The 18,470-nt window shown below is 44.2% G+C and overlaps 1 protein-coding gene across 1 annotated transcript in view; it reads left to right on the top strand.

Annotated features, from left to right (window-relative positions):
* The window catches only part of spock1 (SPARC (osteonectin), cwcv and kazal like domains proteoglycan 1), a gene marked incomplete at both ends in the record, with an annotated part of 99,988 nt that extends 81,814 nt beyond the window's left edge, over nt 1-18,174 (top strand). The window contains 5 exons of the mRNA XM_084041862.1: nt 8,710-8,829; nt 9,835-10,056; nt 12,333-12,398; nt 15,368-15,508; nt 17,960-18,174. Of these exons, the coding sequence (XP_083897988.1) occupies nt 8,710-8,829; nt 9,835-10,056; nt 12,333-12,398; nt 15,368-15,508; nt 17,960-18,174 (764 nt within the window). The remainder of the gene's footprint in view (nt 1-8,709; nt 8,830-9,834; nt 10,057-12,332; nt 12,399-15,367; nt 15,509-17,959) is intronic.
* Between the last annotated feature and the right edge of the window lie 296 nt (nt 18,175-18,470).

Raw genomic sequence — 18,470 nt, forward strand, 5'->3', positions numbered from 1 at the left:
GTTAGGGTTAGGCATAGTTTTAGTGAAGATAAATGTTAGGGTTAGGCATAGTTGTAGTGAAGATAAATGCTAGGGTTAGGCATAGTTTTAGTGAAGATAAATGTTAGGGTTAGGCATAGTTTTAGTGAAGATAAATGTTAGGGTTAGGCATAGTTGTAGTGAAGATAAATGTTAGGGTTAGGCATAGTTGTAGTGAAGATAAATGTTAGGGTTAGGCATAGTTTTAGTGAAGATAAATGTTAGGGTTAGGCATAGTTTTAGTGAAGATAAATGTTAGGGTTAGGCATAGTTTTAGTGAAGATAAATGTTAGGGTTAGGCATAGTTTTAGTGAAGATAAATGCTAGGGTTAGGCATAGTTGTAGTGAAGATAAATGTTAGGGTTAGGCATAGTTGTAGTGAAGATAAATGTTAGGGTTAGGCATAGTTTTAGTGAAGATAAATGCTAGGGTTAGGCATAGTTGTAGTGAAGATAAATGCTAGGGTTAGGCATAGTTTTAGTGAAGATAAATGTTAGGGTTAGGCATAGTTGTAGTGAAGATAAATGCTAGGGTTAGGCATAGTTGTAGTGAAGATAAATGTTAGGGTTAGGCATAGTTTTAGTGAAGATAAATGTTAGGGTTAGGCATAGTTTTAGTGAAGATAAATGCTAGGGTTAGGCATAGTTGTAGTGAAGATAAATGCTAGGGTTAGGCATAGTTGTAGTGAAGATAAATGCTAGGGTTAGGCATAGTTTTAGTGAAGATAAATGTTAGGGTTAGGCATAGTTTTAGTGAAGATAAATGCTAGGGTTAGGCATAGTTGTAGTGAAGATAAATGCTAGGGTTAGGCATAGTTTTAGTGAAGATAAATGTTAGGGTTAGGCATAGTTTTAGTGAAGATAAATGTTAGGGTTAGGCATAGTTTTAGTGAAGATAAATGTTAGGGTTAGGCATAGTTTTAGTGAAGATAAATGTTAGGGTTAGGCATAGTTTTAGTGAAGATAAATGTTAGGGTTAGGCATAGTTGTAGTGAAGTTAAATGTTAGGGTTAGGCATAGTTTTAGTGAAGATAAATGTTAGGGTTAGGCATAGTTTTAGTGAAGATAAATGTTAGGGTTAGGCATAGTTTTAGTGAAGTTAAATGCTAGGGTTAGGCATAGTTTTAGTGAAGATAAATGTTAGGGTTAGGCATAGTTTTAGTGAAGATAAATGCTAGGGTTTAGACCAGGGGTCTACAGGGGGTCCGGGACCCCTAGGGGGTCCTCAGAGCTACTATAGGGGGTCCGCCAAATCTTTGTGTGATAGGATTTTTTTTTTTTTACATTAACCACTTGAACCCTAGAATTCCTTTCCTGAGGGGAACATTAGCTGAAAATAGCCGATCTACAAGCTCTCAACGCCTCGCAGCGCGAGGCGTTGAGAGCTTGTAGATCGGCGAAACACCAAGGAAAGAGGGTGTCCCGTTTCTTTACACCAATGTAACAGCATAACGCGCCATGAGTCATCATGACGTCACATGTTTTGCGGTTTCCCCCGTATTGCATGTTTACATGGAGACGCGAGGGGGGGGGGGGGCGTTGTCAAAGATTTCAACCCCCGAAAACACCGTTGGCATCTAAACGGAAGGCACACGTTTTCTCTAGAGAGCGTTGTGGTCTAAACGAGGCCTAATAAGACATGGTTGTTTCAGCAGCCTTTAGCAGGGAGCTCACTGACATCCTTGTAGTCATTATTGAACTGAATACGCTGCAGCTCCTTAATGTGTTTCTTATCTAAGCGGCAGACGCTAGGCTAGGCTGTATAAAGTCCTGAGTGTTAAATGAGCTCAGAGTGTAAACGTTGACCCGGAAAGGGACAGGTCTATGCTGTGAAGCCACTGCAGGATTCTTTTCTTTTTTTTCTCTTCTCTTTAGGACTATTATTAACCCACACAAGACCGGGAACGCATCTGTGTCAGTTTTTTAGATTTCTATGGCTATTCAAAAATAGCAGATCTACAAGCTCATAGCGCGGCACCGAGTGCCGCGCTATGAGCTTGTAGATCTACTATTTTTTGAAGAAAAAAAAAAACTTCAAATCTGCTAATCTTTGAATATATATATATATATTTTTTTAATATAATATAATATAAATACAATTTGTAAAATATTTCGTTCCAGGGACCCCCAGAAGCAAAGATTTGAGTAACAAATGCTCTCTTCAAAAAAGATTTGCACAAATGTTTAAGATATAAAACAAATTGCAGATCTACAAGATCTACCCGGTCTTAATGGGTTAAAAAGTGTCTTTTGAAGAAAGATAGATGTGTCATGATGACCCCAGGAATCCTGGTGAAAATACAATGTCATTATATAGGCTACTCTGCCATAATTTGGCAACTCAAAGCACATGTCTGTCCAGAAGACAGACAGACAGGAAGACCAACCCAACAGATGGGACATTAGTCGGTGCAATTAAAAGTGTGCGACTAATTAGTGCAATTAAAATGCAACATGAAACCATATGCACGGCCCACTCTCAGAAGAGCCCAGGGCTTGATTAGAAATGTGTAAAAATGTGAAATCTCTCACTTTTTGCCATTTATTCCAGTTCAGTTGCACACATGAGCTTTCTGTGAGTTTCATACTGTTGAGTAAATCTGAAGTACTGTGTGTGTGTGCGTGTGCGTGTGCGCGTGCGTGCGTGCGTGTGTGCGTGCTCTTGACAATAAACAACTTGCAACGTTCCTCTGCCAACCATGCAGTCACTGTGTACAGAAGCTCCTCAAAAGATGATAAATGGATGGAATGTGCCGTTGGTAATTTAAGTTACGTCCACATGGCTGGGTGATGTTGCTCAGCAACATTTCCACCAGATTGCATAGAAGATCAGGGACTGTAATATTCTGGAGTTGTGTCAAAACTATTTTAGAACATTTCAGATTCCTGCTTTTGTATAAAGAGGAGCTCGTGTGTGTGTGTTTTTTTTTGTACAGGTTTGTATTTCTTGTTTGGCACTCGATGCCCTGATAGTTAGGAAGGGGGGGTCAAATTCTGAGTATTAAATCCCACACAGTTCCATTTTAGGAATAAAATAACATGAGAAGAGCCACAAAAGGACTGAACACATCCTATCTCCATGGACAGTGGCAATTCTATACGGGGGGGGGGGGGGGGGGGGGGGGGGGGGGGCGCAATTCCTTAAAATACATAATTCAAATACGCAGCGCGACACTTTGTGAGCTTGTAGATCAGCTATTTCCGGTGGGCTTCCGTGGAAGACATGCAATGTCTTCATTTGGATTCCATAATGACATAGAATCCAAATGACTGAAATCAGTCGTAGTGACTGAGAACTTTCATCCATGTGTAGACTGTAGCCGCTAAAGCAGTGTTAATTTTGACAGCAATTTTTACTCAAATTGATGGAGTTTTAGTCATAGTCTTTTGACTAAAATCCCATTTAGTTTTAGTCATATTTTAGTCATCTGAAATGTTTTAGTTTTTGTCTAGTTTTAGTCGACAAAATATCCTAAGATTTTAGTCGACTAAATCTACAGTTGATTTAGTCGACTACAATGTATTTCTGGCGGTGCCTTGATGGCGTCGTAATGACTGATTTTACGCTTGGTTGCATGCTGAAAATAGCCGATCTACAAGCTCACAACGCGTCGCAGCGCGACGCGTTGTGAGCTTGTAGATCGGCTATTTTCTGAGCGCAACACCCGAGGGCAACCAAACATAAAGTGACTTTGGTGGGGAGTCACCTTAAGATGCTACCAGAGGCAGCTTGTTGCTGCTGTTACACCCTGAAGAACCTCTTTCATTTATTCTCCTCACCTTCCAGCTCCTCTCTGATGATTTATTGTACTTTTCTTTACAGGTGGCTGCTATGGTTACAGCCTGAGATTAGATTCCACACCAACACACTTCTGATAAAAACACAAGAAAAATAAAATAAAATTAATGAAAAGAGAAAGGCCTACTGGATGACACCTATTTACACCTCTATACTTGTACTTCTACTCCATTCCATCTCAGAGAAAAATATAGTACTTTTACTCCACTACAATTATTTGACATTTTTGTTACTAGTTACTTTGTGGATTTTGATTATTATTGCAAAACATACATTAACCACTTCAGCCCTATATTTCGGCCATTTAAAAATAGCCGATCTACAAGCTCACAATATGACGCATTGTGAGCTTGTAGATCTGCTATTTTCAACAGATCTTTATACATTTTACACATTTGAAAACTTGTGAATGGGACATTCTGCATAATGAGTACATTTTTGATACCAATACTTTTTTACTTTTACGCAGTACATTCTGAATACCCGACTTGTACTTGTAACAGTAGAAAGAGTATTTCTACATTGCAGTATTGATACTTTTACTTAAGTGAAACATTTGACTACTTTTTACCACCACTGTGTGCGTGTGTCTGTGTGTAATCTCTATAGTGAGGTTATTTATGTGTGTGTGTGTGTGTGTGTGTGTGTGTGTGTGTGTGTGTGTGTGTGTGTGTGTGTGTGTGTGTGTGTGTGTGTGTGTGTGTGTGTATGTGTGTGTGTGTGTGTGTGTGTGTGTGTGTGTGTGTGTGTGTGTGTGTGTGTGTGTGTGTGTGTGTAAGCTGGATGACAGAGAGGTTATGTCTCTGTGTGATATGATCCTATGTGTTCTAACACACACACACACACACACACACACACACACACACACACACACACACACACACACACACACACACACACACACACACACACACACACACACACACACACACACACACACACAGACCATTCATCACACTGGAAAAAGAACATATTTCCAGGCCAATTGCAATCTTCTGACCGATGCAGTTGTCATATGTGTTGGTTGGTTTGATGACAAATGATTTTGCACCTATTTAGCACCCATAGGGGCGTGTCGGCTCTTAAACTGATGTGTGTTCTACTAGTGCTATCTAAGAGTGTGTTGTGTTTTACTAGTGTTATGTAAGAGTGTGTGTTTTACTAGTGTAAGAGAGCTGTCTTTGCTCAATGGACAGCAGGTAATAGTCGTTAATATCCAGTGAGCTCATGGAAAGTCCAGACTCCAGCATGTGGCATGCTTTAATTGGTGGTTTAACCCTTTAAGACAGGGAAAGCATTATCTGTGTCATTTTAAGATTTCTTTAGCTATTCAAAGAATTCGCTTAAAAGCTATGCTGGATGAAGGTTTGACACTTTGCAAACTCAAACTAACTCTTTCCCCACGTCTTGTGAAAGCACTGGGCTGGATCACATGATACGTTGACTAGTCTGTGTCTCTTCCAGTCCGTCATGTAAAACACCAACACCCCAACGCCCTATAGCCCTGACACATGACTGTCATACCATGACAGTCATGGAACCGAAAGTTCCTGGTTTAGAGTGGTGTTAATTTTTTTTTACATTTACATAACTCTCACATGTAGTGAGCATCAGAGAAAATTTGGAGAAAATGGCCGGTGATTGGATTAAAATGCCCGACCGACTAGCCTGGGAAGCAAAGTTTTTCGGTTCTATGATCCGGTCGGGAGCGGAAGTAGATGTCACCAGGCGCGTCATCCGCGTCATCAGGCGACTGGATCGCGACAATCCGGAAAGACGTCACCCCAAAATCCTAATAAAATCCTTGATGCGGCGTAGTTTAGCTTATTTTTTAAATATAAATGTGAATGTACTTTCCGGAGACTATTTAGCGTCTGTATTATCCGTATTATCCCACGGGGAAATTCTATTCCATTTAAATAGGGATTGGGGAACCAAAACAAAGCGGCACCGCAAAACCGGATCGCGACGATCCGGAAAGAGGATTCTTTTTTCTTTTTCTTTTTTTCAGTAGGCGTGGCCTAGACCGGAACACACAGGTCTTTAGTAACGCATACCAGGCTTTCTTCCGAGGTGGAAAGACTGGTGATGCGAGGTTACCGACCGACAGGTTGAGAACTTTTGCAAAGCAAATTCCCGTAAGGGCAATAAAGGTTTCATTCATTCATTCAACCACTGCCATAGATGGTCTAAATAGGGCTCTCTCTGTCACACACATGTGTGTGTGTGTGTGTGTGTGTGTGTGTGTGTGTGTGTGTGTGTGTGTGTGTGTGTGTGTGTGTGTGTGTGTGTGTGTGTGTGTGTGTGTGTGTGTGTGTGTGTGTGTGTGTGTGTGTGTGTGTGTGTGTGTGTGTGTGTGTGTGTGTTTGTGTGTGTGTGTGTGGAGACGGTGCACAGATGTTTTCAACCTCAATGTTCTGACTCATTGCCTCCGGCAAAATACCTTCTGACACGGTGGGCCGTGGCGTGCCCGTCCAAAATGATTTCACACAGAGAGGAGGGTGTGTGTGGGGTCCTTCTGGACTCATTTAGAAAAGAGAGAGAGAGAGAGAGAGAGAGAATCATGTTGTTGGGAGGCAGTAACCTCTTATCTCCATATTTTAACTTTTGTGTTTTTCCCTAAATCAACGCTCTAAATGATCATACTACAGCGTGACACAAAGGCATCAAAAGTAGCAGATCTACAAGCTCGAAACGCGTCGCTTCGCGCCGCGTTTCGAGCTTGTAGATCTGCTACTTTTGATGCCTTTGGATTTGAATCCTGAAAAGTAACAGTTTTGGAACATGTGAGGTTTCCACCCCGACAGAGACAATGTCACAGTGTCTGCTGTACCGTTGCACTGGAGTCCACGCAGGAATGGCACATTTGGTTTATTTGTTCACTCGTTCCTCTGACATTTATAGTTGTATAGAGGCCAGTCTGTCTGACACACACACACACACACACACACACACACACACACACACACACACACACACACACACACACACACACACACACACACACACACACACACACACACACACACACACACACACACACACACACACACACACACACACACACACACACACACAGAGAGAGGCAAGGCTACTTCATTCATAAACCAAGGTTTTTCGTCTGGTGGAATTCCTCATGTTGAATTGTGACCCAGTATAACAGAACCACTAGAAGAGGTTAACAGCCTCCTTCTAGAATATGAAACACATTTCTATGTGACAGCATCAGGGAGACAAACAGAGGGACCTGTTTGATCTGTACAGCCATTCACACTCTGAGTGGATGAGTAACACCGAGCCCTTCCTTCCTGAAGAGCCCTTGAGCCAGCCACTTAGGCCCTGACTGCTCATTGGCCAACAGCATATATACGGGGAGACACCGTGGTTGTACTGAGCAGCATATTTATCTATTATTGTCTCCGCCAGGCCGAAAGGCATGGCGAGAGAGTATGTTTTACCCCCTGTCCGTCCGTCCGTCCGTCCGTCCGTCCGTCTGTCAGCAGCTAATCTCTGGCACCGTTGGCTTGATCGCAGCGAAACTGTGCACACACACTCCCTGGATGCCAATTCAGAACCTCTGCCCCAAACTTTTCACATGGGCCTGTTATAGCGCCACCAGGAGGCCGATTTGTGCAAAACCCATTTTTTGATATTACTCCTACAAATTGTATCCAAACGTCATACAAATCGGTACACAGTATTATCTCTATAGTCATGTGATCAACACGGATCTGTCCGATTTCCCAGATTCCATCCTCATTGGCTAAGGTTGGCCTCCAAAGTTTGCAGGATTGGTCCGTTTTGAACAAAATGACTCAAATCATGAACGTAGCTTGCAACTTCCGTGAAATTTCACACGCACATTCCCACTAGGCCAAGGAAGAAATGCCACTTAACATTTTTTTTCTCTTTGATTTCTCATATTCCATCCTGATTGGCTAAGATCTAAACTTTGCAGGAGTGGCCCGTTTTGAACAAAATGCCGCAAATCATGCTCGCTCTCCGGCCTCGGCTCCTCCAAAAGAAACTTACCGTTCGGGACACAAACGTTTTCCGGGTAAAGATGGAGGACAGAGTGGAATTTGATTAATGTGTGCGTCTCTCTCTCTCTCTCTCTCTCTCTCCCCCCCCCCCAAATCATGAACCCAGCGTCCGATCGTGGTGAAACTTTGCACGCACATTCGCACTTCGTTGAGGAACAAATGCCACCCTTTTAACATTGCCCTATTATAGCGCCACCAGGAGGCACATTTTTGCAACACTTTTCTTTTTTGTATTACTCCAACAGATTTTGTCCAAACATCATGCAAATCGGTACATATTATCTCTGTAGTCAAGTGATCAAGATGGTTCCGTCCGATTTTTCCTATTCTATCCTGATTGGCGAATTCTGCTGGCCCACGACAACCTACCTGACCTGGCGGAGACCTGTGCTCCGAGGAGCACTTTTTCTAGTTGTATTATGGCATCATAGCTGTCCCAACTCTCAGCTACGCACGCACGCACGCACGCACGCACGCACGCACGCACGCACGCACGCACGCACACACACACACACACACACACACACACACACACACACACACACACACACACACACACACACACACACACACACACACACACACACACACACACACACACTGGAGCTAAGCTCTCAGTCAAGATGTAGGATGTGCTCTTTGAAGAGGCTGAATTACTCGTGGGATTTCAGATGGATCATTGCCAAAGTGACACATTTCTCTCTCTCTCTCTCTCTGTGTGTGTGTGTGTGTGTGTGTGTGTGTGTGTGTGTGTGTGTGTGTGTGTGTGTGTGTGTGTGTGTGTGTGTGTGTGTGTGTGTGTGTGTGTGTGTGTGTGTGTGTGTGTGTGTGTGTGTGTGTGTGTGTTCAGTGTGCAGTGACACAGATCTCCACAGCCTGGCCTCCAGGCTGAAGGACTGGTTTGGAGTTCTGCACCTCGATGCCAACCGAGACCTGAGATCCTCTGACAGCTCTGACTCTGCTGCAGGACGTGAGTACTACTCCCCAGAGAACCCTGTTCCACTGATGGAAAAAGTACTCACATTTAAGTAAAAGTATCAATATAGTGTAGAAAAACTCTGTTACAAGTAGAAGTCGGGTATTCAACATTTACTTGAAAAAAGTACAAAGTACAAAAGTACTGGCATGAAAATATACTTTGTACCAAAATGTACCAAAATAAAACTACTCATGGCCAATGTCCCATTTCACAAGTTATCAAAAGTATAAAGTGTGTAGATCTACAAGCTCACAACGCGTCGCATCACGTTGTGAGCTTGTATATTGACAATGTTCAAATTGCCAAAATATATATGCCACAGTATGATTGGAAAACCAGTCAGATTGAAAGTCATGGAGACGCTCCTCATTGCGAGATGGTTCTCAGAAATGAACAGTCGTGTTCCTCTTGAAGAGATTATTTATCTTTTAAGAAATGGGTTTGACACTTTTTTGAAGATTTGGCAACCTTATTTGGACTAGTTATCCCAACCTGTATCAGAGATGTTATTCACCTTCCTAGGCTGTGTGTTTTCCACTTCCTGTCGATTTGATCCAATGAAATCTCGGTCTATATCTATTATTTCTCGAAGCTACTTAATGTTTTTACAGCAGATTTGTCTCATCTTGTTGTTCCGTTTCTTTTCTTTTTTGAACATTTATTTTGTATTATGTTTTATCTGTGCTGTCCTTTGTATGTGGGGTGGGGGGAGGGATGTGGGGGGGTTGTATGTGTACTTTTGTTAAAATTTGAAAATGAAAAATAAAATGTATTAAAAAAAAGAGAAAGTAATGGAGACGGTACATCCAATGACAGAATAGATAGGCAGTCAATACTTCCGGCGAGTGGAAGTGTACACTGGTTGTACACTCGCTGTTTGGCTGTGTACCATTCGGGACACAAACGAGTTCCAGGTTAAGATAGAGGTCTCTCTCTCTCTCTCTCTCTCTCTCTCTCTCTCTCTCTCTCTCTCTCTCTCTCTCTCTCTCTCCACAGGGTTTGACACCAGCATCCTGCCCATCTGCAAGGAGTCCCTGGGCTGGATGTTCAACAAGCTGGACATGAACTTTGACCTGCTGCTGGACCAATCGGAGCTGAGCGCCGTCTACCTGGACAAGTACGAGGTTTGCATGAAGCCTCTGTTCAACTCCTGTGACTCCTTCAAGGACGGGAAGCTGTCCAACAACGAGTGGTGCTACTGCTTCCAGAGGCCTGAAGGTGTGTTCTTCTTCCACCGAAGGATGAAATATGAAATGTAATTTACGAACCTGCAGTAAAGTATATATGAAAAAAGACAATCTTTAGCTATTCAAAAATAGCAGATCTACAAGCTCATAGCGTGGCACCGAGTGCCACGCTATGAGCTTGTAGATCTGCTATTTATTTAAAATCTTGAGTGCAAATCTTTGAATATATATATATATATATATTTTAAAGCGAACATTTTTAACTCAAATCTTTGCTTCTGGGGGGTCCCTGGAACAAAATATTTTGAGATGGGGGTCCGCGGCCAAATACATATAATTCTGGGGGGGTCCTTGACATGAAAAAGTTTGAGAACCACTGATATTATAGCAACATAGGTTGCTATGATATAGAACGAAATACAACTGTTAGGATTTTGAAGATATTTGTAGAATGCCCCAGAAGGTTTTTGAAGAAAATATATATTCACAAATTTTGACTCTCATTTTATGATAAAAACATAACAAAACTATAGCAGATCTACAAGCTCACTCGGTGCAGCGCTATGAGCTTGTATATCTGTTATTTTTGAATTGCCAAAGAAATCTTAAAATGACACAGATGCGTTAATGGCTTATTTAAGGGTCACGTATCTTGCCCAGCGAACTGGCGACCTTTCCAATTTCCTGACCTTCCTTTGACTAAGCTGTGTGGCCACTCCTCCAAACCGTTAAAACGTTTAAGTGTGACGGAACGGCAATTAAAGACGAAGGATTTACGAGAAGAGAACAGACAGCCAAACCATGCCGGTTGGAGACTAATATTTCTCACTTCCTGACAGACACTGAGGAGGCCATGAATAATAGGCTGTTTCTCATTATTCGAAGTACACTAGACACATGAAAAGTGATCAGTAATAATCTCTATAAATAAGCCCTATAAATAATTCTAGAATGAGTCACCATGGTGTCCTTTCTGTTGCAGACAGTGTTCATTTTGTTGACGAAACCTAAAAGACTAAAAGATTAAGATTTAGATATTTCGTCTAAGACTAGACTAAACAATGTCAGAAGACTAAAATAGGACTAAAACTAATGGAGTGTTATTCAAAAGACTAAGACTAAATCAGAATTTGCTGTCAAAATGAACACTGCTCTCTTGTAGTGGTAGAAAAAAGTACTCAAATTCTTGACTTAAGTAAAAGTATCAATACTGCAATATATAGAAATACTCTGTTACAAGTAAAAGTCCAGATTTAAACTTTTACTTGATTAAAAGTACAAAAGTATTGGCATCAAAATGTACATAAAGTATACCAAAAGTAAAAGGACTAAAATGTTTGAAAATAGCCGATCTACAAGCTCACATCGCGTCGCATCGCGACGCGTTGTGAGCTTGTAGATCGGCTATTTTCAAATAGCCTAGGTATAAAATAGGGCTAAAGTGGTTAATGTATGTTTCATAATATCATAATTTATATCTGCAAAGTAACTAGTAACTAATGTTTACAAATAATTGTAGTGGAGTAAAAGTACAATATTTGCCTCTGAGATGTAGTGGAGTAGAAGTAAAAGTACTGAAAATGGAAAATACTCCAGTAAAGTAAAAAAAATCCTCAAATTAAATGTACTTAGTTACTCTACACCACTGCTCTCTTGCCATGGGTTCACATGTAATGTAGTCGTACGTCTTTCAGTCAAAATTTACCAAATATATAGAAATATTTATTGCCAGTCATGCCTGTGTGTCATGCCTCTTACAACAGCCGGTGCGGTGCCACCATTGTTCGGAACTGATCCATCCCTACTAGCTAACGTTATTCCCCACACCGGTTTGGAAGCGTGAGTCTGGCACATTGAATTGAAATGTAAATTGAACAGCAGATCTTTATGAATGCTTCTGAACCAAACATGGTCGGTCGGGCAACCAGAGTTGTTTAACAAAGCACCTCTTATGGGCTTAAGTTTAGTAGCTATTATAGTATATGACATGATATGCTGATATAACTCTATGGTTTATAGTTTTCACACTGTGACTGTTAGTTGCTGTCCATCTAGTTACAATTTAGCTAATTTTAAGATTCTGTGTCAACAAATATTTGAAAACGTCTGTGTGTGTGTGTGTGTGTGTGTGTGTGTGTGTGTGTGTGTGTGTGTGTGTGTGTGTGTGTGTGTGTGTGTGTGTGTGTGTGTGTGTGTGTGTGTGTGTGTGTGTGTGTGTGTGTGTATGTGTGTGTGCGCGTGTGCATGTGCGTGTGTGTGTGTGTGTGTGTGTGCGTGTGTGTGTTTGTGTGTTCTTTCTTTCTGTAGGATCACCTTGTCGCCACAACCACAAGAGCAGGATTCACACCCACGGCCGACGGAAGAGCCTGATAGGTCAGTTTGGTTGGAGAGACAGACAGGAAGAGCCTGATAGGTCAGTTTGGTTGGAGAGACAGACAGTCACTCTGCCCCGCCTCCAAGTAGTGGTGGGAAAAAACACGTTAATTTCAGTGAACAAACGTTTTTTTTCACGTTCACGGCAATGATCCGTTCAAATGATTCGTTCAAATGATTCGTTCAAATGATTCGTTCAAATGATTCGTTCAGTAGCGCTATTGTCTACTGCAAAAGAACTCAACAGCACCGCTGTCTGTCTGTCACGGGAACAGCCAGCCCTCCCGTCCTGTGTACGGGGGGAAGGGACAGGACGGGGGGCCGTGAACTTAACAGTTTCAGGAAGTGAACTAGTTTGTTCCTGTTCACGGCAATGAACTAGTTATTTTTGAACCAATCGATCTCACGAACGACCCATCACTAGCTCCAAGGACACAACATGCCTCCCTAGCTTACTAATAAGTAACACACACACACACACACACACACACACACACACACACACACACACACACGCACACACACGCACACACACGCACACACACGCACACACACCCACCCACACACACGCACGTGCACGCGCGCGCACCCTGACATGTTTACAGGCTCTCTGTCTTCTGTGGATAAACAGTCATCAATTACACAGAAAACAGCTCACAGGAAAAATGCATCTTGAGAAATGGTGTTTGACTGTCTGGGTCACATGAAGGTAAGAGGAAATAGGTGTGTGTGTGTGTGTGTGTGTGTGTGTGTGTGTGTGTGTGTGTGTGTGTGTGTGTCTGTGCGCGTGCATACGTGTGTGCGTGCGTGCGTGCGTGCGTGCGTGTGTGCATGTGTGTGTTAGTGTGTGTGTGTGTGCGTGCGTGCGTGTGTGTGTGTGTGTGTGTGTGTGTGTGTGTGTGTGTGTGTGTGTGTGTGTGTGTGTGTGTGTGTGTGTGTGTGTGTCTGTGTGTGTGTGTGTGAGTGACTGGTCCCTTGTAATCAAGATGTATGGGTCTTGTCTCACAACCTTCACAGAGGTAATTGATCGGGGGGGTCCGTGTCTCTCTCATTCTCTGAATACACAAGAATCTGGGTTGTTGGGGTTGTTTTTTTTACACACACACAATTGGGGCTCCTCTTTAAACACTGATAACAAACCCACGTCCCCTTTGTGTCGTCCTGTGACCAATTAATTTGATGGGATTCATAAATTAGCCTTGGCACCAACTGCAGGCACATTATTGTTGTTATCTGTTCTGTGTGGAGGTGCAGGTGGCAGCGTGGATTGAAGCCAATTTAAATCTCTCCAGTCACGACCGAAAGTAAGAAAGTAAGAAATATCCCTGCAGGCACAGAGGAGACTACCCAAGGGCACGGTGGCGCAGTCGGTAGTGCTGTCGCCTCACAGCTAGAAGGTCCTGGGTTCGATTTCCGCTGGTGATGCTGGGGCGGCGTGTTCTCTCTCCATACCAGGGACGTGCACAGATAGACTCTAGGTGGTGCTAGAGCACCTGCCCTTTGCCCTCTTGACCAGAAGTGCCCTTTTGGAAAAAAGAAGAAAAAAACGCGTTTTTTTCCCCAGTTTACAGCAGGGGTCTTCAACAGGGGGTCCGGGACCCCTAGGGGGTCCTCAGAGTTACTACAGGGGGTCCGCCAAATCCTTTATGTGATATTATTTTTCTTTTTACCCTAACCACTCGAAACCTAGCATTCCTTTTCTGAGGAGAACTTAAGCCAAAAATAGCAGATCTACAAGCTCACAACGCCTCGCGCTGCGAGGCGTTGTGGGCTTGTAGATCGGCTATTTTTGGCAAAGAGCTATAGGTGTAGAGGGGAAAAAAGAGCAGACCAAGTAAACAAAAAAAAGTATAATTTACTTGAGCACCTGCCCCTCAAAATGTCTGTGCACGCCACTGCTCCATACCCTAGGTGGGGTTGGCCAGAGGTCCTTTCTGTGTGGAGTTTGCATGTTCTCCCCGTGTCTCCTAGGGTAGGTACCCCCACAAAAAAACATGCAGTACTACTGGTCTCTATACTGCCTCCCCTCCATCAGCCGGGGCGCCTGATGGAGGGGAAAGGAACTGGTTGGAATAATGTGTTCCTTCCGCGCGCTACGTCCTACCGGGGAAACCCCCCCCCCCCCCCCTGTCAGGTGATAAGAAGCGGCCTGCTCACTCCTCATGCATTGAAGGAAGCATGAGCTCTGTTCGGGGCTCTCCCTTGTCTGGCAGAGGGAGTGTAGCGCCCAGGATTACAAGCTTAGGCATTGGCACCTGGTGAAAAAATGCTCCTGGTCTCCTAATCTTGGGATAAAAATAAATAAATAATAATACTACTAGCCATGGCTAACCTATGGAATCCTAACGAGTGAAATCAATCGTGACTCGTGGCGACAACTTTAATCTGTCAGGTTTAACGAGGCATAAACCATGTGACAGCCAATGAAATCATTGTGCTGACCCCATGGCCGCGTGCATGTGGAATGGACCTTTAGAATGTCTCATTAGTGAAGGGTGGTGTGTGGGTGGTATGTATTGAAGTGGTCTTCTGACCTTGTGACATTATTAAAAATACATACATATATATTCACCAGTAATGTTGGTGATAGCAGTGTTGGCTATGTTTTATAGATCAATGTTTTGCACCATGTACTCGTTCCTCTTGGGTGTTATTGGCTAAAAAGGTCAACAAACACACGGGCAACACTACAGCTGAGCCATTATGATAATGATATTCAATTCTGCTGTCTACACCTACGCCTCTATACTCAATCTATTCTTCTATTCTGTCTTACACCCCAACCCGCCTCTCTCTCTCTCTCTCTCTCTCTCTCTCTCTCTCTCTCTCTCTCTCTCTCTCTCTCTCTCTCTCTCTCTCTCTCTCTCTCTCTCTCTCTCTCTCTCTCTCTCTCTCTCTTTCTCTCTGTCTCTCTCTCTCTCTCTCTCTCTCTCTCTCTCTCTCTCTCTCTCTCTCTCTCTCTCCTATAGGAACCTATGTGCCTCATTGTACAGAGGAGGGTTACTTCCAGCCCACTCAGTGTCATAGCGGTACGGGTCAGTGTTGGTGTGTGGACAAGTATGGCAACGAGATCGCTGGCTCCAGAAAACAGGGGTCTCACCCCAGCTGTGGTAGGACCACACACACACACACACACACACACACACACACACACACACACACACACACACACACACACACACACACACACACACATGTTTTTATTACTACGCTTGTGAGGACGACGATGAATGTAATGATTAAAATGTCTTGGCAAAGCCGAAAAAACTTGCAGCATTATCCTAATCCTCACCCAAACCTGAATCTTTTTGTAATTGTAAACGCGTCTCGAAAAATCGCGTTAAAACCATAAAACAGCCATCTTGTGAGGAACCAGAACAATGTCTATGTCTCACATTCTACTAAACTTGTGGTCTGGACGGTTGGCGTAACCCTCTAGCCACCTAGGCTGGTAATCCAGCCTGACAGCGTGTCGCGGGTTCGACTCTCGATCTTGACGACCTTTGCTTCTCTCTCCCCACATTTCCTGTCAGCCTGCTGTTCCTATCAATAAAGGCAGAAAAAGCCCCCAAAAATATATTTTAAAAACATATACATATATATTTGTGGGGACATTAAGGTCCTCACAAGCAAAGTAGTACAAACCGCGGAGTCTGTGCGTTCGAATCCACCGCGGTGCACCCGGCCTCGTCAATCGTCTATTCACCTTATTCCTGGCCACCATTGTTGGGGGGTAACTCGTTACTTAACCCATTAAGTTACTCGTTACTGTAATGTATTACCAAACTGTAGTAACGGGTAACGTAACGCGTTACTAAACGGCAATTTTATTATGTTTAAAAAGTGAAGGTTTGTGCCTGTCTGTCAGCCGTATGTCTCACCTCTCTGCCTGTCTGTCTCTCTCCAGACGAGGACCAGGAGAACTAACTGTCTCACCTCCTCTCTGCCTGTCTGTCTCTCTCCAGACGAGGACCAGGAGAACTAACTGTCTCACCTCTCTGCCTGTCTGTCTCTCTCCAGACGAGGACCAGGGGAACTAACTGTCTCACCTCTCTGCCTGTCTGTCTCTCTCCAGACGAGGACCAGGAGAACTAACTGTCTCACCTCTCTGCCTGTCTGTCTCTCTCCAGACGAGGACCAGGAGAACTGACTGTCTCACCTCTCTGCCTGTCTGTCTCTCTCCAGACGAGGACCAGGAGAACTAACTGTCTCACCTCCTCTCGGCCTGTCTGTCTCTCTCCAGACGAGGACCAGGAGAACTAACTGTCTCACCTCCTCTCTGCCTGTCTGTCTCTCTCCAGACGAGGACCAGGAGAACTAACTGTCTCACCTCTCTGCCTGTCTGTCTCTCTCCAGACGAGGAGGACCAGAAGAACTAACTGTCTCACCTCTCTGCCTGTCTGTCTCTCTCCAGAGGAGGACCAGGAGAACTAACTGTCTCACCTCTCTGCTTGTCTGTCTCTCTCCAGATGAGGACCAGGAGAACTAACTGTCTCACCTCTCTGCCTGTCTGTCTCTCTCCAGACGAGGAGGACCAGGAGAACTAACTGTCTCACCTCTCTGCCTGTCTGTCTCTCTCCAGAGGAGGACCAGGAGAACTAACTGTCTCACCTCTCTGCCTGTCTGTCTCTCTCCAGACGAGGAGGACCAGGAGAACTAACTGTCTCACCTCTCTGCCTGTCTGTCTCTCTCCAGACGAGGAGGACCAGGAGAACTAACTGTCTCACTCAGGGACGTGCACAGATAGACTCTAGGTGGTGCTAGAGCACCTGCCCTTTGCCCTCTTGACCAGAAGTGCCCTTTTGTAAAAAAAAAAAGTTTTTTTTCCAGTTTACATCAGGGGTCTTCAACAGGGGGTCCGGGACCCCTAGGGGGTCCTCAGAGTTACTACAGGGGGTCCGCCAAAATCTTTATGTGATATGATTTTTCTTTTTACCATAACCACTCGAAACCTAGCATCCCTTTTCTGAGGAGAACTTTTGCCAAAAATAGCAGATCTACAAGCCCACAACGCCTCGCAGCGCGAGGCGTTGTGGGCTTGTAGATCGGCTATTTTTGGCAAAGAGGTATAGGTGTAGAGGGAAAAAAGAGCAGACCAAGTAAACAAAAAAAGTATAATCTTAAACACAATTTTATACAATATAGAGGGGGTCCCTGCTTCATCTCTCTCTCAGCTAGGGGGCCCTTGGCCTGAAAACGTTGAAGACCCCTGGTTTACAGTATGTAGCCCATGGTGACATCGATCAATTCTGGATTAAAAGCTTCTAATACATTAACAATTCCCCAAAATGTGCGTTGCAATTTTCTTCTATAAATCTCACACTACTAAGGCAGCCGGCGGTTCCGCGCGCCGCGCAACGTGCCCTTTTTTTTACTTGAGCACCTGCCCCTCAAAATGTCTGTGCACGCCACTGTGTCTCACCTCTCTGCTTGTCTGTCTCTCTCCAGAGGAGGACCAGGAGAACTAACTGTCTCACCTCCTCTCTGCCTGTCTGTCTCTCTCCAGAGGAGGACCAGGAGAACTAACTGTCTCACCTCTCTGCCTGTCTGTCTCTCTCCAGACGAGGACCAGGAGAACTCGGGGGACTTCGGCAGCGGGGGCGTCGTCGTTCTCCTCGGCGACCAGGAGGAGGGGGAGGAGCCAAAACAGAAGAGTGGGCGGAGTCAGCGGCAGAAGCAGAGGCGAGGGGGGCGGATCCATCCCCGAGGAGCCATAGAGGACGACGAGGACCAGGAGGAGGAGGACAAAGACGATGAGATTGGCTACATCTGGTAGCTCCGCCCCCCCCCCTTAAATCTAAAAAAAAATCTGCTCTGCCGTCAGCCAACCAATGGGAAAGCTCTGTTAATTCAGCACAGATCTGAAGCCATTCCAGTGTCCTCCTTAAGCCCCGCCCACTCCCCCACAACCCCAACCCCCACAGCCCTCCTCCTCCTCCTCCGGCCTCCACTAGGTGGCACTGGTTCCTGTATCGATTTAAATGTAAAACTGTTCCTCTGTCGGAAAAACAGAGACCCCTGCTGGACCTGTTGAAAACTGTTTTACACGTTCTGCTCTCAGCATGTCCCTTC

The sequence above is a fragment of the Gymnoscopelus microlampas genome (assembly GCF_963454915.1).
Source record: "Gymnoscopelus microlampas genome assembly, chromosome: 18".
Classification (NCBI taxonomy): Eukaryota; Metazoa; Chordata; class Actinopteri; order Myctophiformes; family Myctophidae; genus Gymnoscopelus; species Gymnoscopelus microlampas.